The sequence below is a fragment of the Schistocerca nitens genome, chromosome 8 (genome assembly GCF_023898315.1).
Source record: "Schistocerca nitens isolate TAMUIC-IGC-003100 chromosome 8, iqSchNite1.1, whole genome shotgun sequence".
Classification (NCBI taxonomy): Eukaryota; Metazoa; Arthropoda; class Insecta; order Orthoptera; family Acrididae; genus Schistocerca; species Schistocerca nitens.
The window spans coordinates 620,347,834-620,369,039 of record NC_064621.1 but is presented as its reverse complement, the minus strand read 5'-3'; the positions used below and the strand labels follow the sequence as shown (position 1 = coordinate 620,369,039).

Below are 21,206 nucleotides of genomic sequence, written 5' to 3'. Positions count from 1 at the left end.
TTCCAATGTAAGCCGATACTAAAACCAATGTTCAGCGTATGAGGAGTGTGGCTGTAGTTTACCACCGTTGCCGAGTCCAGCAAGTTGTGGGACTCGGCGGGTATTGTGGAAGGAACTCGGGCGCTGATTGGTCGGCCGGCTTGCTCGTTGTGAACAGGTAGACGAGAAGCACGACCCGCTGAGCGCCCACCTGTTCAACCTGGGCGGGCCGCGGTGGCGGGCGCTGCGCACCAAACTGACGCCGACGTTCACCTCGGGCAAGATGAGGCTCATGTTCCCGCTGATGGAGGCGTGCGCGCGCGAGATGGTCGCCGTGCTGCAGCCGCTCGCCGAGCGCCGCCAGGAGGTCGAGATCAAGGAGTGGAACGCCAGGTTCACCACCGACGTCATCGGCACCTGCGCCTTCGGCATCCAGTGCAACTCGCTGCGCGACCCCGAGTCCGAGTTCCGAAAGATGGGGCGCAGCATCTTCAACTCGCCCATACGAACACTCTTCAATTTTGTACTGGTAACGTACAAATGCTCGTTAATGAGATCAACATTACTAACCATCGAGTCTGTTTTATATTTCCTAATATGTCCTAAACATTGAAATACCTTATCTTAGTCTGCTTACTACACCCCTTTCGCTGCTAGCCCCTATCGTTGTTAATTACAAGCAGGTGCTTCACCTGTGAGCAGCAACATGGTTCCATAACGAGCGGAGACACTTCTGCGTCAACTCGGGATAACTGTTGGGAAACTTGTGTAGTGTCTTCGAGGCTAGTGTAATATTATTAGAGCCCAGTTACTTATCCATAATATTTAAAGCTGGTCGTTCTTCCACACTAGGATCGGACGTTTCACATTCAGCTGCGCGTAGCATTCTACACTGAAACGCCAAAGAAATTAGTGCAACTGCCTAATATTATGTAGGGCTCCCGAGAGCACCCAGAAGTGCGCCAACAAGACGTGGCGTGGGCTCGTCTAATGTTGAAGTAGTGCTGGAGGGAATTGGCACCATGAATCCTGCAGGGCTGTCCACAAATCCGTAACAGTATTAGAGGGTGGAGATCTCTTCTGAACAACAAGTTGCAAGGTGTCCGAGATACGCTCAATAAAGTCCATATCTGCCGAATTTGGCCGCTAGCGGATGTGTTTAATCTCAGAAGAGCCACTCTGCAGCAGTTCTGGACGTATGGGTTGTTGCATTGCCCTGCTGGAATTGCCCAAGTCCGTCGGAATGGCCAATGGACATGAATGGATGCTGGAGATCAGACAGGATGCTTACGTACGTGTCGCCTGACGCAGTCGTATCTAGACGTATCAGGGGCCTCATATCACTCCAACTGCACATTCCCCATACCGTTACAGAGCGTCCACCGGCTTGAACAGTCCCCTGCTGACATACAGCGTCCATGGACTCATGAGGTTGTCATCATACCCGTGTACATGCCCATCCGATCGATACAATTTGTAACGAGACTCGTCAGATCAGGCAACACGTTTGCAGTGATCAACAGTCCAATGTCGGTGTTGACGGGCCTGGCAGTGATGTCGGAGATTTGATGTTGTTGTTGTTGTTGTTGTTGTTGTTGTTGTTGTGGTCTTCAGTCCTGAGACTGGTTTGATGCAGCTCTCCATGCTACTCTATCCAATGCAAGCTTCTTCATATCCCAGTGCCTACTGCAACCTACATCCTTCTGAATCTGCTTAGTGTATTCATCTCTTGGTCTCCCTCTACGATTTTTACCCTCCACGCTGCCCTCCAATACTAAGTTGGTGATCCCTTGATGCCTCAGAACATGTCCTACCAACCGATCCCTTCTTCTAGTCAAGTTGTGCCACAAACTCTTCTTCTCCCCAATTCTATTCAATACCTCCTCCTTCTTGTCCAAACTATTTATCGTCCATGTTTCACTTCCCTACATGGCTACACTTCTTACAAATACTTTCAGAAACGACTTCCTGACACTTAAATCCACACTCGATGTTGACAAATTTCTCATCTTCAGGAACGCTTTCCTTGCCATTGCCAGTCTACATTTTATATACTCTCTTCTTCGACCATCATCAGTTATTTTCCTCCCCAAATAGCAAAACTCCTTTACTACTTTAAGTGTCTCATTTCCTAATCTAATTCCCTCAGCATCACTCGACTTGATTCGAATACATTCCATTATCCTTGTTTTGCTTTTGTTGATGTTCATCTTAGATCCTCCTTTCAAGACACTGTCCATTCCATTCAGCTGCTCTTCCAAGTCCTTTGCTGTCTCTGACAGAATTACAATGTTATCGGCTAACCTTAAAGTTTATATTTCTCCTCCATGGATTTTAATACCTTCTCAGAATTTTTCTTTTGTTTCCTTTACTGCCTGCTCAATGTACAGATTGAATAACATCAGGGATAGGCTACAACTCTGTCTCACTCCCTCCCCAACCACTGCTTCCCTTTCATGTCCCTCGACTCTTATAACTGCCATCTGGTTTCTGTACAAACTGTAAATAGCCTTTCGCTCCCTGTATTTTACCCCTGCCACCTTCAGAATTTGAAAGAGAGTATTCCAGTCGACATTGTCGAAAGCTTTCTCTAAGTCTACAAATTCTAGAAACGTAGGTTTACCTTTTCTTAATCTAGCTTCTAAGATAAGTCGTAGGGTCAGTATTGGCTCACGTGTTCCAATATTTCTACGGAATCCTAACTGATCTTCCCAGAGGTCAGTTTCAACCAGATTTTCCATTCGTTTGTAAAGAATTCGCGTTAGTATTTTGCAGCCGTGACTTATTATATTCACGGCACACTCGCGAAATGGTCGTACGGAGATGCTACCTTGGAGATGCTGTGTCCCATCGCTCCTGTGACGACTATAACACCACATTTAAACTCTCTTACACCTTGATAACCTCCCTTTGTAGCAGCAGTAACCGATCTAGACACTTTTTGTCTTATATAGGCGTGGCTGACCGCAGCGCCTTTTTACATATATCTGAATTTGAGTACGCATGCCTCCTCTAGTTGTGTTTGGCGCTTCAGTGTATCTCACGTCTGATGTTAACAACTACCGCCCAATCTCACAACTGACAGATTCTTACACAATTCTTACAAAATTGTATTTTCAAGAGTAGCTTACTTTCGGCCATAATGGCTACGTTTATGAACCCTGACTGTATTTAATAATTATTTATTTACTGTTTCTGCTACTAGTCACTTTCTAATTTTTTGTTTTATATTTAATCTAACATAATACAACGCGTTTCGAACATATTCTGTTCATCTTCAGGCGTTTATATATACATATAGAGAAATGTTACTTAGAAATAAACGGTCTTAATCTAGATTAAGATCGAACTCATTGTCCATTCTTTGTTATTGTAGTGGCTGGTGTGGCATTTGGGGGGAGGGAGGCATTGGCTAGCCAGAAGTCGATGTCAGTGATATCTTCTCTGGTTCTTTTCTCTTGTGGTTGACTATGTATTATATCACAGCCATAGAAAACTGGCGTTCTACAGATCGGAGCGTGGAACGTCAGATCCCTTAATCGGGCAGGTAGGTTAGAAAATTTAAAAAGGGAAATCAATATGTTAGATATAGTGGGAATTAGTGAGGTTCGGTGGCAGGAGGAACAACACTTTTGGTCAGGTGAATACAGGGTTATAAATACAAAATCAAATAGGGGTAATGCAGGAGTAGGTTTCATAATGAATAAAAAAATAGGAGTGCGAGTTACCTACTACAAGCAGCATAGTGAACGCATTATTGTGGCCAAGATAGACACAAAGCCCATGCCTACAACAGTAGTACAAGTTTAGATGCCAACTAGCTCTGCAGATGATGAAGAAATTGAAGAAATGTATGACGAGATAAAAGAAATTATTCAGGTGGTGAAGGGAGACGAAAATTTAATAGTCATGGGTGACTGGAATTCGTCAGTAGGAAAAGGGAGAGAAGGAAACATAGTAGGTGAATATGGATTGGAGGGAAGAAATGGAAGAGGAAGCCGCCTTGTAGAATTTTGCACAGAGCATAACTTAATCATAGCTAACACTTGGTTCAAGAATCATAAAAGAAGGTTGTATACCTGGAAGAATCCTGGAGATACTAAAAGGTATCAGATAGATCATATGATGGTAAGACAGAGATTTAGGAACCAGGTTTTAAATTGTAAGACATTTCCAGGGGCAGATGTGAATTCTGACCACAATCTATTGGTTATGAACTGCAGATTGAAACTGAAGAAACTGAAAAAAGGTGGCAATTTAAGGAGATGGGACCTGGATAAACTGAAAGAACCAGAGGTTGTAGAGAGTTTCAGGGAGAGCATAAGGGAACAATTGACAGGAATGGGGGAAAGAAATACAGTAGAAGAAGAATGGGTAGCTCTGAGGGATGAAGTAGTGAAGGCAGCAGACGATCAAGTAGGTAAAAAGGCGAGGGCTAATAGAAATCCTTGGGTAACAGAAGAAATATTGAATTTAATTGATGAAAGGAGAAAATATAAAAATGAAGTGAATGAAGCAGGCAAAAAGGAATACAAACGTCTCAAAAATGAGATCGACAGGAAGTGCAAAATGGCTAAGCAGGGATGGCTAGAGGACAAATGTAAGGATATAGAGGCTTGTCTCACTAGGGGTAAGATAGATACTGCCTACAGGAAAATTAAAGAGACCTTTGAAGAGAAGAGAACCACTTGTATGAATATCAAGAGCTCAGATGGCAACCCAGTTCTAAGCAAAGAAGGGAAGGCAGAAAGGTGGAAGGAGTATATAGAGGGTTTATACAAGGGCGATGTACTTGAGAACAATATTATGGAAATGGAAGAGGATGTAGACGAAGACGAAATGGGAGATAAGATACTACGTGAAGAGTTTGACAGAGCACTGAAAGACCGGAGTCGAAACAAGGCCACGGGAGTAGACAACATTCCATTAGAACTACTGATGGCCTTCGGAGAGCTAGTCATGACAAAACTCTACCATCTGGTGAGCAAGATGTATGAGACAGGCGAAATACCCTCAGACTTTAAGAAGAATATAATAATTCCAATCCCAAAGAAAGCAGGTGTTGACAGATGTGAAAATTACCGAACAATCAGTTTAATAAGTCACAGCTGCTAAATACTAACGAAAATTCTTTACAGACGAATGGAAAAATTGGTAGAAGCGGACCTCGGGGAAGATCAGTTTGGGTTCCGTAGAAATGTTGGAACACGTGAGGCAATACTAACCTTACGACTTATCTTAGAAGAAAGATTAAGAAAAGGCAAACCTACGTTTCTAACATTTGTCGACTTAGAGAAAGCTTTTGACAATGTTAACTGGAATACTCTCTTTCAAATTCTGAAGGTGGCAGGGGCAAAATACAGAGAGCGAAAGGCTATTTACAATTTGTACAGAAGCCAGATGGCAGTTATAAGAGTCGAGGGGCATGAAAGGGAAGCAGTGGTTGGGAAAGGAGTGAGACAGGGTTGTAGCCTCTCCCCGATGTTATTCAATCTGTATATTGAACAAGCAGTAAAGGAAACAAAAGAAAAATTCGGAGTAGGTATTAAAATTCATGGAGAAGAATTAAAAACTTTGAAGTTTGCCGATGACATTGTAATTCTGTCAGAGACAGCAAAGGACTTGGAAGAGCAGTTGAACGGAATGGACAGTGTCTTGAAAGAAGGATATAAGATGAACATCAACAAAAGCAAAACGAGAATAATGGAATGTAGTCAAATTAAATCGGGTGATGCTGAGGGGATTAGATTAGGAAATGAGACACTTAAAGTAGTAAAGGAGTTTTGCTATTTAGGGAGTAAAATAACTGATGCTGGTCGAAGTAGAGAGGATATAAAATGTAGACTGGCAATGGCAAGGAAATCGTTTCTGAAGAAGAGAAATTTGTTAACATCGGGCATAGATTTAAGTGTCAGGAAGTCGTTTCTGAAAGTATTTGTATGGAGTGTAGCCATGTATAGAAGTGAAACATGGACGGTAACTAGTTTGGACAAGAAGAGATTAGAAGCTTTCGAAATGTGGTGCTACAGAAGATTGCTGAAGATAAGGTGGGTAGATCACGTTACTAATGGGGAGGTATTGAATAGGATTGGAGAGAAGAGAAGTTTGTGGCACAACTTGACTAGAAGAAGGGATCGGTTGGTAGGACATGTTTTGAGGCATCAAGGGATCACAAATTTAGCATTGGAGGGCAGTGTGGAGGGTAAAAATCGTAGAGGTAGACCAAGAGATGAATACACTAAGCAGATTCAGAAGGATGTATGCTGCAGTAGGTACTGGGAGATGAAGAAGATTGCACAGGACAGAGTAGCATGGAGAGCTGCATCAAACCAGTCTCAGGACTGAAGACCACAACAACAGGATGTAGACAGTTTTTCATCAGTTGTGTGTTGCGAAAATAGCGTGAAAGGCTTTTTCATGACAGTTAATCACTTACGACTTCATCACCTTGCAGCTTCACTTGCATCACCGGTGTAATGGAGGAGCTGTTGAGTAATTTTACACTCCTGCGCATTGTATTTTGTCACTGACTTCCGACGTCATTAGCAAGACTTTTCGAGAAGACTGAAGTAAAAATCAGCTTCAGCACCAAAAACAACCTAAGTAGGAAGCTTACTCACAATATAAAACCGCCAGATACAAGTCTTGATGCAGCTGGCGTTTACAAAATTACCTGGAGCCAATGTAATAAATATTATATCGGGAAAACACGCAGAAATTTCACAACTCGATTCAAAGAACATTTAGACTGCTAGAGACTTGGTAAATGTAACAAATCAACAGTCGCAGTTCACATAAAAGACACAGGTCACCATTTGAAATACGAAGACAGCCTTTTTAACAAATTCAGTAGCCTACATAATATATTCAATTCACCCTAGAACAGGAAGACAACAACACCATACCTTTTCTTGACGTAAAAATAACAAAACAGAACCAAAAGGTACCTTTCAATGTTTACAGAAAACCAACTGGCAGTGACACCACTATACCAAATTCCTCTACACATCTCTTCTCCCACAAAAAGCTGCTTATAGATCAATGCTGTACAGAGCACACAAATTTCTACTTCACAATACAGAACTCCAACAAGAAATAGAAACCGTAACATATACCGAAATAACAATGGATATGATCCTTATCTAATTAAGACCATGCCAACACAGACAGAAAATAAACTGGACAAACAACATCAAACTACACTCACAACTGACAGTGCCTCAGAAGATAAATATGTAAAAATACCATATCTTGGAATAACATCCCACAAATTAGCAAGATTATTCAAAACACAAAAGTAAAAATCAGCATCAGAGCCAACAACAACCGAAGTAGGAATCTTATTCACAATATAAAACCACCAGATACAAGTCTTGATGCATCTGGCATTTACACAATTAAATGCAACCAATGTAATACATATTATACCAGCCAAACAGGCAGAAATTACATAACTTGATTCAAAGAACATTTAGACTGCTACAGACTTGATAAATCTAACAAATGAGCAGTAGAAACTCACATAAAAAACACAGGCTAATCTTTGAAAATCGAACATAACCTCGAAATTTTACACAAAATAGGAAAAAGTAAAGGATTGGATATCATGGAAGAAATGGAAATTTTCAGACATAATACAAAGTATGGAGATAATATTGTTAATGTGATATACAAATTCAAAAACTCAAAATTCTTCAGCAGTCTTAAGCCATGTCTAACTCAATAGATTCAAGATCTGTCAGTGTAATTAAATGACTACAAATCCGCCAGAATGTCGATGCAAAACGTCGATAATCGATACTGACACACATGCTACAAGTCCGCCTTCTTGTATTACGTGCTTAATGTCTACATGTACGTAGAAGCAATTTCTACAGTGAATTACGTCGCAAATTAGTGACAAAATACAATCTGCAAAAGTGAAATGTTACTCAACAACTCCGCCATTACACCAGTGATGTAAGTGAAGCTGCAAGGTGACGAAATGGTCATATAAAAGCCTTTCACGCTATTTTCACAACACACAACTGATGCTAAAGTATCTGCATCCTGTACAGGTTGTGATATAATACATAGTCAGCCGCAAGGGTGAAAAACCAGCAGGAAACATCGCTGACATGGATTTATAAGCATCCACCGCTCCCCTCACTCCCCCCCCCCCCCACCAATGCCACACCAGTCACTACATTAACAAAAAATAGACTAAGAGTTCTAGGGTAATCTAGTTTAAGACATTTATTTTTAAGTAACATGTCTCTGTATGTATGCATTAACACCTGAAGATAAGCAGAACATGTTCGAAACGCATTGTATTATCTTAGATTAAACACAAAACAAGAAATGGATAAGGGACTGGTAACAGAAGTTGCAAATAAATTAAGCTTCACATATAGTACTAACAAAATGTCCATTTGATTTTCAGAAAGACTTGTCAATGGAAATTAATATATCTAATTTCACTGATGAAACATTAAATGCTCTGAATGATGGAATTTCACCTATTGGGATATTTTGTGATCTCTCTAAGGCTTTTGATGGTGTGAATCATGAATTTATTCTAGTTAAGCTGAAGTATTGTGGTTTGATTGCTACAGTGCAATAATGGTTTAATTCATATTCACCTGGAAGGATGCATAAGGTTGAATGTAACAGTAGAGGTAGCCTGCGAAAATCAGTAGCGTCCTCTAACTGGGGAGGTATCATGAACTGTGTCCCACAGGTTCAATCTTGGGTCCCTTATTGTTTTTGATATGCATTAATGACTTTCCACTCTATATTCATGAAGATGCAAAGCTAGTTCCTTTTGCTAATGATACAAGTATAGTAATCACAACCAACAAACAAGAATCAGGCGAGGAAATTGTAAATAATGTCTTCCAGAAAATTATAGAGTGGTTCTCTGCAAATGGACTCTCACCAAACTTTGAGAAAGCGCCGTTCAAGTAATTCTGTACAGTAAATGTTATAACACCACTGATAAATATAGACTATGAACAGAAGTCTGTTGGTACGCCAGAATATTCTATATTTCTAGGTGTGTGCACTGATGAGAAATTGAATTGGAAGAAATGCGTTGATGTAGTAGAATCCCTTAGCTACTTCTACTTTGTGACTATCAATCCTGATGTTAAGTTTCTCGTGTTCTCATTTCTACTACTTCTCATTACTTTCGTCTTTCTTCGATTTAGTGTCAGCCCGTATTGTGTACTCTTTAGAATGTTCATTCCATTCAGTAGATCATGTAATTCTTCGATTTCACTCATAATAGCAATGTCATCAGCGAAATGTATCACTGATATCCTTGATTTTTCATTCCACTCCTGAACCTTTTTTTTATTTCCATCACTGCTTCTTTAATGTACAGATTGAACAATAGGGGCGAGAGACTACGTCCCTGTCTCACGCCTATAAAAAACCGAGCACTTCCTGCTTACTCTTATTATTACCTAAAGACTCTTGTACAGATTGCATATTACCCGTCTCTACCTATAGCTTACCCATATTTAAGAATGGAAAAGAAAATTGAGGATGTGTTAGATAACGATCAGTTTGGCTTTAGGAAAGGTGAAGGCACCAGAGAGGCAATTCTGACGTTGCGGTTGATAATGGAAGCAAGACTAAAGAAAAATGAAGACACTTCCATAAGATTTGTCAACCTGGAGAAAAGCGTTCGACAGTGTAAAATGGTGCAAGATGTTCAAACTTAATAGCCTGTGAACTGCTGTCTCAGACACCCGCTATGTGCTCTTATGAAATAGATACAGTTTCTTGCAATATGCCTTACGAGCAAGCGAATGTCCACGTCTCGTTTCCTTTCGCTCTCTGTCCCAGTGTCCTTTTTACTGAATACATATCCCTACTCGGCAGAAAGTGTCATCAATCTGACCCACTTGCGAGATACTGGCTTGCTTCCCACTTTCCCCTCTGTCTGTGACATGACTTGAATTTGTGTGCGGCGATGTAAGTGAGTCTTCGTAAAAAAAATTCGGAAATCTACTACCCATTACTATTCTGTCCCGTGAAATACCGGACAAAACCGTTTCACTGAGGGAGGGGAGGTGGAATCAGTCCGTCATTCAATTTATTTATACGTCGTTAGACATTCTCTCGTCTTTCCCTGTCTCAATTCTTCCAATGTCCATCACACCTGGTAGCGTCTAAGGTTAGCGATCTGGGTGGCAGTGCTGTTTCTTTTCATTCTCAAGTCTCCTGCTATAATTTGATTTAGTTGCAATTTTTTAAATGAAGAACACAACTCTGTATGAAATAAGTTATGGTCTTTTCAAATTTATTGACTCCAGTTATATAGTTACAATCAGCTCGTATTCCCTAATTTAGCCAGTACATATATCACAGATCATCATTTACCCTACGAATTTTCAGACAGTGACAACAACACACATTTACTGTGCACTTATATTGCCCAGTTCTGATTAATAAACAACATGAAGCTTATTTTGGTTACGTGGTCACTGCACATAGTAGATATTCAATTTGTGTAGCTATTTCAGTACAGTAACTGTACACGCAAATTGTTGGACATGAAATTTGATATTGACTGAATGATGATTACGAAACAGATGTTATCTATCGACTCATATAAAGTAACCGTACATTTTGATATCTGTCCCAGGGCTGAATTACAAAGGTATAGAGACGGTAACAATTTGGCTGTCGGGAGCTGATTGACTCAAGGGTTGCCTACACACCTGTTTGTTGTTGTTGTCGTTGTTGTCTTCAGTCCTGAGACCGGTTTGATGCAGCTCTACATGCTACTCTGTCCTGTGCAAGCTTCTTCATCTCCCAGTACCTACTGCAACCTACATGCTTCTGAATCTGCTTAGTGTATTCATCTCTTGGTCTCCCTCTACGGTTTTTACCCTCCACGCTGCTCTCCAATGCTAAATTTGTGATCCCTTGATGCCTTAGAATATGTCCTACCAACCTACCCCTTCTTCTTGTCAAGTTGTGCCACAAACTCTTCTTCTTCTCATTCTGTTTAATACCTCCTCATTAGTTATGTGATCTACCCATCTAATCTTCAGCATGCTTCTGTAGCACCACATTTCGAAAGCTTCTATTCTCTTCTTGTCCAAACTATTTATCGTCCATGTTTCACTTCCATACATGGCTACACTCCATACAAATACTTTCAGAAACGACTTCCTGACACTTAAATCTATACGGGATGTTAACAAATTTCTCTTCTTCAGAAACGCTTTCCTTGTCATTGCCAGTCTTCATTTTATATCTTCTCTACTTCGACCATCATCAGTTATTTTGCTCCCCAAATACCAAAACTCCTTTACTACTTTAAGTGTCTCATTGTCTAATATAATTCCCTCATCATCACCCGACTTAACTCGTCTTCATTCCATTATCCTCGTTTTGCTTTTGTTGAGGTTCATCTTATATCCTCCTTTCAGGACACTGTCCATTCCGTTCAACTGCTCTTCCAGGTCCTTTGCTGTCTCTGACAGAATTGCAATGTCATCGGCGAACCTCAAAGTTTTTATTTCTTCTCCATGGATTTTAATACCTACTCTGAATCTTACCTGCTTACTCGTACAAAAATGCTTAAGAATCAAAATTTAGTTTTACGTATACATACACTATTAACATAAGGGAGAGGAAAGTCACACGACGTGGGGATTCATAGAGGTCATCGAAACTTGCTAAGAAATAATTTTTTTTTTTAAATCGAATTACAGGAAACTAATGCGTTGTCCTGGTGGAAGTAGCAATTTCTGGAATCAGAGAAATCAGAGCTAGAAAGCTATTGCACTGAATTTTGGAAATAACCGTTATTTAATATTCGAATATTCTGGAACATGAGACTTTTCAATATGAATAATTTTTAAAACATGGAATTTTTGGGAGAAGTGAAACGTTTGTTGATAAGAAGCGAATGAGACCTTTTGAGTGAGCTGTAAAAAATTACAACCAAACATCTGTTTCTTCATTAGAAATTACATCCCACCACTGTTTCTAAGCATCTTAAATTAGGGACATTTCTTTATACAATTTATATTAAAGGAGAATCAAAGAATTGATCCGTTCATAATAAAGGTTCAAATGGCTCTGAGCACTATGGGACTCAACAGCTGAGGTCATTAGTCCCCTAGAACTTAGAACTAGTTAAACCTAACTAACCTAAGGACATCACAAACATCCATGCCCGAGGCAGGATTCGAACCTGCGACCGTAGCGGTCTTGCGGGTCCAGACTGTAGCGCCTTTAACCGCACGGCCACTTCGGCCGGCCGTTCATAATAAAGGTTTATGAATTCTGGCTTGTGTAAGAGTTCAGCAGTTTTGTGTGATTGTTATATATGTTTTATCCACAAAACAGGATCAGGTAAAAGAATTAAAAAGTATATTGTTATCAGGAATAGTACAAAAACAAGTATAACATTTCCACCAATACACCATATCAATCCCCACTCTTTTGGCTATAGCACCATTTTTCTACGTAACCTCCGTTCAGTGTCACGCCTTATGCTGTCTTTCTGGAGAGCCCATATGCCCACATGGTAGCACTCTATTGGTCGCCGCCAGAGCCAACATTATGTTGTATTTATCATCTCGTCATTATTCACATACCGAGCGAGGTGGCGCAGTGGTTAGCACACTGGACTCGCATTCGGGAGGACGACGGTTCAAAAGCGTCACCGGCCATCCTGATTTAGGTTCTCCGTGATTTCCCTACGTCGTTTCAGGCAAATGCCTCGATGGTTCCTTTGAAAGGGCACGGCCGATTTCCTTCCCCATCCTTCCTTAATCCGAGCCGGCGCTCCGTCATCAATGTCCTCGTTGTCGAAGGGACGTTAAACACTAAACTCCTCCTCCTCATCCACGTAGTGGTTCCCGCGGAATGCTTCCTCCTTTGGGCCAGACAGATGGAAGCCGGAAGATACGGGTTGTTAGGTGAATGACGAAGAACACATCAATGAAGTTTCGTGAGCGCCTCTTGAGTGCGCAGTCTCGTGTGAGGCTCTGCATTGTCACAGAGAAGGACAAGTTCGCTAGCTTTTTTTTTTTTTTTTTTTTTTTTTTTTTTTTTTTTTTTTGCGACGAATACGCAAAACATGTTTGTTCTTTACACTGCTGCGTGCGGTCGGCTGTCACGTGGAAGATCGGACAGTTTGCGCGACTATGTTGCGATGATGACAGACGCCTCGCCCAACGACTCGAACTTCTTTTGTTCAATACTAGGATCCTCCCCCCCCCCCCATCCCCCCCCCCCCCCCGCGAAAAGAAACACTCAGTGACAGCCACTTTGAAGGTTACCTACAGCACTGGACCTATCGGAACTTCATGAAACTATAGCGGCTGAAGCGGGAATATTCTGCTTTTGGGGAGAACAAAAACGTAATGGAATACTTATTGAACGCCCCTCGTACAAGCGGAGCGGTATCGTGCTGCAAACTACACTACCGGCCATTAAAATTGCTACACCACGAAGATGATGTGCTACAGAAGCGAAATTAAATCGAAAGGAAGAAGGTGCTGTGATATGCAAATGATTAACTTTTCAGATCATTTACACACTGTTGGCGCCGGAGGCGACACATACAACGTGCTGACATGAGGAAAGTTTCCAACCGATGTCTCATAAACAAAGAGCAGTTGACCGGCGTTGCCTGGTGAAAAGTTGTTGTGAAGCCTCGTGTAAGGAGGAGAAATGCGTACCATCACGTTTCCGACTTTGATAAAGGTCGAATTGTAGCCTATTGCGATTGTGGTTTATCGTATCGCCACATTGCTGCTCGCGTTGGTCGAGATCCAATGACCGTTAGCGGAATATGGAATCGGTGGGTTCAGGAGGGTAATACGGAACGCCCTGCTGGATCCCAATGGCCTGGTATCACTAGCAGTCGAGATGACAGGCATCTTACCCGCATGGCTGTAACGGATCGTGTAGCCACGTCTCGATCCCTCAGTCAACCGATGGGGACGTCTCCAAGACAACAACCATCTGCACGAACAGTTCGACAACGTTTGCAGCAGCATGGACTATTAGCTCGGAGACCATGGCTGCGGCTACCCTTGACGCTCCATCACAGACATGAGCGGCTGTGATGGTGCACTCAACGACGAACCTGGGTGCACGAATGGCAAAACGTCTTTTTTTTGGATGATTCCAGGTTCTGGTTACAGCATCGTGATGGTCGCATCCGTGTTTGGCGACATTGCGGTGAACGCACATTGGAAGCGTGTATTCGTCATCGCCATTTTGGCGTATCATCCGCGCTTATGGTATGGGGTGCCATTGGTTACACGTCTCGGTCACCTCTTGTTTGCATAGACGGCACTTTGAACAGTGGACGTTACATTTCAGATGTGTTACGACCCGTGGCTCTACCCTTCATTCGATCCCTGCGAAACCCTACATTTCAGGAGGATAATGCACGACCGCATGTTGCAGGTTCTGTACGGGCCTTTCTGGATACAGGAAATGTTCGACTGCTGCCCTGCCATGCACATTCTCCAGATCTCTCACCAATTGAAAACGTCTGGTCAATGGTGGCCCAGCAACTGGCTCGTCACAATACGGCAGTCACTGCTCTTGATGAACTCTGGTATCGTGTTGAAGCTGCTTGGGCAGCTGTACCTGTAAGCGCCATCCAAGCTCTGTTTGACTCAATGCCCAGGCGTATCAAGGCCGTTAGTACGGTTATAGGTGGTTGTTTTGGGTACTGATTGCTCAGGATCTATGCACTCAAATTGCGTGAAAATGTAATGACATGTCAGTTCTAGTATAATATATTTGTCCGATGAATACCCGTTTACCATCTACATTTCTTCTTGGTGTCGCAATTTTTATGGGCAGTAGTGTAATAGTTCGTGGATTGCGATGGAAAACAGGAATGTCATTACAATGTATTTGTCAAAAACACTGTCAGCATTACAGAAATACAGTTCTTAAGATAATGAAGACAATTAATTCGGTAGTAAGAGATATTAAGGCCACGGCACACACAGAGAGGTCTAAGCGCCGACTGACTGGCTTGGCACGCTAGAGAATCTACTCTGTCTGTCCATCTGCTGCTCCCCGTGATTCGCGCCCATCTCCTCTTTCCCTCACGCTGTCTGTCCATCTCCTCCTCACCCTTTCTCTGCTCACGCTGTCACGCTTATCGAAATAATAGGTACATGGTTTACCCCAACATTATTTCTTTCCAGACTGTAACTAATTTTTGCTTGAAATCGTTTCAGGGTTTCAGGAGATGTTTTGACCCTTGGCTTTGCCCATGTACGCACATGAAAACATATTTTACAAATATTTAACATATTTCACACGAATTTCGCCCTGTAATTTCATTACCGCTCAGTTCTATGTTTATGACGTTGTATCTCCTAAACTATGTGCTCTACAGAGATATATTTTTGCGAGTACACCCAGTCTTATATGTAGTTGCTGTCTGCGAAAAGTGAACAGAGTTAGAAGAAGTAATAAATTGAAACGTTGTACACTATGCGACAGTCTCACGCATCTCGGTATTTAACCTCACATCTCTTAAACTATGTATCACAAAGTGATATTTTTGAGTAGGTACATTCAGCGACCGTATGCGATACGTGTTGCGAATAGTGTTAGTAGCAACGGAGTAATAAAGTTGAATGTCTGGCAAGATGTAACAGTTTTTCACGAATCTCATTATTTATGATGGATCTCCTGAACTATGTGTCGTAAAATCTTACAATCTTTCAGTTGCGTTCAGTGGTATACGTAAATACCATGTGCAAAATGTGTCGCGAATGCAAATAGTAATAGTAAAGTAATAAATTAAAACGTAATGCTTCGTGTGACAGTCTTACAACATGAACTGCGAGAGTGTAGTAAGCCATAAAGTATTTTCCTTTTTTGTTTATGGGGGTCGTCAGCGAGAAAAAGTTTCATAAATGCTTGAAATTGTGTGTAAAGTTTGTTGAAAGTCTCTAAGTTCTTTCAAACTCAAATACCGGATGACTAAATTGTGGGCATTCGCATGGCGTGGGCTACACTACTTTTTAAACCCACCCCCTTTGATAGGTGGGTTGTTTATACCCAACAGTGCTTCTTTACCGACGGTAAGTGATATGTTTACCAAGTCTGGCTGAAGTTGGTCCAGTGTTTTAGGAAGCCATGGGAGCATACACACATACATACATATAAACGTAAATCGATTTTTATAGTCATAGGCTACTCCTTTTTTTCACAACCCTCCCCAACCACGTTGATAGGTAGGTGGTTCTTACCCCCATAACGATGATTTACAGACAGTAAATGAGATGCATCCCAAATTTCGTTGAAATCTGTGTAGTGGTCTAGGAGGTCATGTGGAACGTACAAACACAGGTATGCACGTACATTCATTGTTATAAGTAGTGTGGATTAAGTTTCGCATCCTCTGTCGTTCCCACTATACTATGAAGCTACTGTGGAAAGCATGACCTGCAAACTGCAGGAGCGCAGAAGCAATGCGTCACACTCTACTAGTACGGGCAGCAACTGTGTCGTGGCCAGCAGCTGTGTTCTGCCCTGGGCTCCATCAGTAGGTGGAGGTCAAGGTGACAGTGGAGTGGGACGTTGTGACACGATGTCGTGACACGGCGACCAGCAGCTTCGTCCTCCTGTGCTGCGTGTGAGTGGGAGCTGATAAACTCATTTTCAGTCTTTCTTAAGTTTACGTTCCTTTTCGCGTTGTGCTTCGTTTCACTGACTAACGCTTCTAGTATACGTTCCTTTTTCAGCCAAAACAATTCCTGGTTTTCCAAGACCAGTATGAGGCTGCAACAAAAAAACTGTCGCATTATCTCTGGTCACAGGGTGTATTTCCCAGATGGTGTCCAGACATAGATACTATCCAGTGTCCATTTCCCCAAACTTGTATTTCAACAGTTGACGGTTCCAGAAGACGTACCAGGTCATTAAACGCTCCTTCAAGTTGCTATGTTGGCCCTATGTCCATTTTTCTACATTTCAAACAAGTACTTTCACTGAAGATTGTGAATCACTTTAAGTTATATTCAATGTTAGGCATCTTTTTGTTTTTCATAAAAGCTCCTCTTGCTTTGGAAGTTTACAATTTACCGTTTCCTTTATCTCACCTCCTAACATTTCTTTTGTTTCCCACATACCGAAACTGGTCCACTACTTTCAGCATCTCTTTTCCTAATCTTATTCCTTCAGTATTACCTGATTTTATTAGATTACACATACTCATTGTCTATTTTTCTCTTCTTCTAAGTTTGGCGATGTTTTTCTTACAACTACTTTTCAAGACGCTACCCATTCCATCCATTCTGTTCATATGACTTCCCAAGCCCACTGCAATCTTTCACAGGATTACAGTGTCGTAACTGTCCGCCCCCGGTAGCTGAGTGGTCGCCGGCTACTGCTTCCCGCGGTCTCGATGGTACAAGTCAATGGGAGGCTTGTCGGACCGATTCCTATACGCCGCCCTGTGCGTCAAGGATGCCCTATGTCTACTTTACTATATGCCATTGCACTTGCGCCCCTCATCACTGGACTTACCTCTAGACTGCAGGGCCTCACTTTGCGTGACTACACCTTTCACTGTAGCGCTTATGCGGACGATCTCCTCTTTCTCACCTGCTCCTCCACGGAACTCAATGACGCTATCCAATGGATCCACCAGTATTCTTCTTAATGTCTGTAAATCGACTATGATGCACATTGCTATGGTGCCGACCCCACTCCCAGTCAGTGCCACCCTTCGTTACTTGGGTATCGACTTTACGAGCTCCACACACCGCACAGTGGCCTTGGCTTACCGGCGGCTTTTGCAGTCGATTCGGCACCATGTCCGCGGTCAAGTGCACCGTAACTTAAACCAACTCCAACGTGTGTCCTATGTCAACATGTATGTCGCCCCTAAACTGGTACACGTCGCCCAGATCCTCCCAATGCCGTTACTCCTTGGCCGCCGCATCCAGTCAGCCTTTGGATATTTAGTGTCAGCAGGGGCACTTTTCAAAGTCCGCTACAACACTCTAACACTGCCTCCTGCAAAAGGTGGCCGCGGACTCGTCAACGTGCGGGCACGATCTTCTGCACTCTTTGTCCACACTCTGTTACGGCACTGGCAGGGGCCGGTCCCGTCCTTAACACGCAGTCTCTTAGATATCCTCCGACGAGCTTCTCTCGATCCACCGATCAATGTGGCACCTATTTCTCCATTATTGTACCACGTCGCCAATTGTTTCATAGAACTCAGCTACGTTCGGGCCGATCTTCCAGTCACCCGTCCTCCCCGTACGAAAGATTATTATCGTTTGTTTATGCTGTCCAACCCTCGTGACCCCATGGTGCCACAGCATCCTGATATTAAATGGCGCACGGTTTGGGGGTGTGTGCATGCACCCTTTTTACCGTCGTCTGTGTCTGCACTCTGGTATGTTTTAGTCTATGGAAAATTCCCGACTAATAGTCGACTTTATCGCATAGGACTGGCCACCTCCCCACTCTGCACTGACTGTCAGCTCGAAGGCACCGACGAGCACCGTCTTACGTGCCCCCTGAAACAAAACGTATGGCTCCTCATCCAACGAATCGTGGGCTTTTACCTCCGTGCCCCGCCAACGACGGTAACCCCGGATTTCCTGTTGTTGCCCCAGACATTTAAACTACCCTCTTGCTAAGCACCATACCCTAATCTGGTTTCGAGGACAGGCTTTAGAATATCTCTTTCAGAGTGGTCCGCATACAGTCCTTGACTTCTCGTACAAAGTTGTGACCGCGCATAGCACCCTCACCCGAAAACCGTCTTACCGGCAAACTTTTGCCGGTTATCTCCGCAGCGTCTTCCTTGATCCCCCACAAAGTTGGGGTGTACCATGCCTACCTGTCACATGATGCAACACCATTATCCACGTTCTCATGCATCGACCAAAAAAAAAGAATAAAAATAAAAATAAAAAAAGAAAGAAGACAGAATGTTACATTTTGTTGTATTTAATGTTTTTCTTTTTAATATTTTTTTTGTTTAACTAACAGTCATTTGTATATGTTTAAATGGTACCTTTAAGAACTCTTGCATAGTGAATATATATATATATATATACTTTTAGTTTGTTCAATACAAATTATAAAAAAAAAGTGGTCAGCGCGACGGACTGCGAATCCTAAGGGCCCGGGTTCGATTCCCGGCTGGGTCGTAGATTTTTCTCCGCACAGGGACTGGGTGTTGTCCTAATCATCATCATTTCATCCCCATCGACGCGGAAGTCGCCCAAGTGGCGTCAAATCGAAAGACTTGCACCAGGCGAGCGGTCTAGGCGACGGGAGGCCCTCGTCTAACGCCATTATAATTAGTGTCATAAACAAAATTTAAATTTTTATTTCTCGAGCTACAAAGAGTAAATGGTATTTACAAAAGTGCAGACTAAACCCACTCACACGGAAGTTGACTGGGACACGAACGCACGGCTTGCTCAACTTTCCCAACTCTCTAGGTAACTAAGCTCTTCTCCCAGGTGTATTTGCAAAGGTATCAAATCATTGACTCACCGATTTCTCGGAAACGGTAAGGTTTCGGGCCTGATACTTAGAAAGCAAACTCCCTTATTATCGAGTGTTCCGAGAACTGATCTGGTCCTAAGCGAATCACACATCACAACTTCTAGCCTCGACTTTTTTCTTTCTTTTTTCGAGAACGGAAGCTCTTTAACATGAGTTACTTTCGAGCGTTCCAAACTCGGATGGTAAAGTTGGTTGAAATCGATAATCGCATGTTTCTGTGTTCTGTTGCTCGTGTCGTTATTCTTCTCGCTTTATTTCCTGTGGTGTTAGTAGTTGTAGCAGTTGAGAAGACTAAATACGATGAGTGGGAATTACAAACTCTGCATAAGATATGTAATTCATCGGAGTACAGTCTCGCTTGTTCATTATGAGCAGTTCATGGCTTTCGTCGCATCGTTCCTTCACTACTCAGATTTCCAGTATCATTATTCAACCTGCATTTAACGTAAATGTTTTGTTACTGCTCAGGACCATTTCGACAGAAAAGAAACATTAGAGGAAGGAAACAGCAATCATTGATATTGTTTTTGTAACAATATAAGTTGGTTTGAGTTCTAGTCCCGAGAATTCCTTGTACATAGATATATAATTTTTATTATTTTATTCATAGATGTATTTTTTCAGCATCTTTAATAAATATTTGAAAATAAAATGCAGTCGTCAGTCGCGTGTATATTTTTATTTCGCTTTACCCGTCTCAGCAGTTTATTTTGTCATCTTTAGAAGCCTACCAAACTGGGCGTATCGTAAATCATTAGACCTTGGCCATTTATTTTGTGTAAAGAATAAGAAGTGTATTTCAATGGCTCATTGAGTACTGGTTTATCAGATGTTTTTATCAGATCTTGTTCTCAGAAGCATAGTGCCATGACACGTCCAAAATTATAGTATTGTAAGTGATTATCGTAAACACAGACTGACAGATCGATAATTTACAGTAAATGAATCACATCTATGTATATGTCAAGCTGTTGATTCAGCAGAAATATACATATATAAAAAGATATAACAAGGTATGTCGTTCTAATGTGTAAAAGGAAAGGGAAAAGTTTCACATTTTATGAGAGATGCTATACAATTAAAATAGTGTCTGTTTTTCAGTGTAAACTGTTCATTCAACAAATCCTTTTAATTTAGGTAGGAATAGTTATATATTTAATATTCTCCTGCAAGGTTCACTTTATAGCCCTTGACACCAATAGGCAAAATTTTCGAACCAAGCAAGGATGGAGGAAGAAGAGGCTCTTTCTCGATTTTCAGATGTTCTGCAAAAGTTTTATATGAATACCCACAGTCTTTGTTGAGCAAGCAGGTCTTAAATGCCCTTGAGGTCTGTTCTGTATAAAAACTAGGATACTCTTTATGTTTTATGTATACCAGATCAGAGAAATTTGGCAGTGGTGGCTTTCTTATTATGTACAAAGAGCTACTTGGCAACGTTATTTGGTGGTAAAGGACACAGTTTTGTCGTATTTCTTAAACAAATTAACTAGCTGATATGAATTGTCACGTAGAAATACGAATGTAGTGTTTTTCTTAACAGTATTGATATCTTATAGACCAATACTAAGTAAGTTTCTGTAATAAACGTCTTACACTTTGCATAAATAAGTGGCCAAGGTCTAATGACTCATAATATCCCTAATTTTGTAGGCTTCTATCGGCAAATCGGTTCTCTGTATATTACATAAACAGAGGCC

General features: G+C 41.8%; 1 protein-coding gene across 2 annotated transcripts in view; it reads left to right on the top strand.

Annotated features, from left to right (window-relative positions):
- LOC126198675 (probable cytochrome P450 6a13) overlaps positions 1-21,206 on the top strand; it is an 82,152-nt gene that overhangs the window by 17,638 nt on the left and 43,308 nt on the right. For both annotated transcript variants that reach the window (XM_049935167.1, XM_049935168.1), the window contains exon 3: positions 158-508. In XM_049935167.1, the coding sequence (XP_049791124.1) occupies positions 158-508 (351 nt within the window). The remainder of the gene's footprint in view (positions 1-157; positions 509-21,206) is intronic.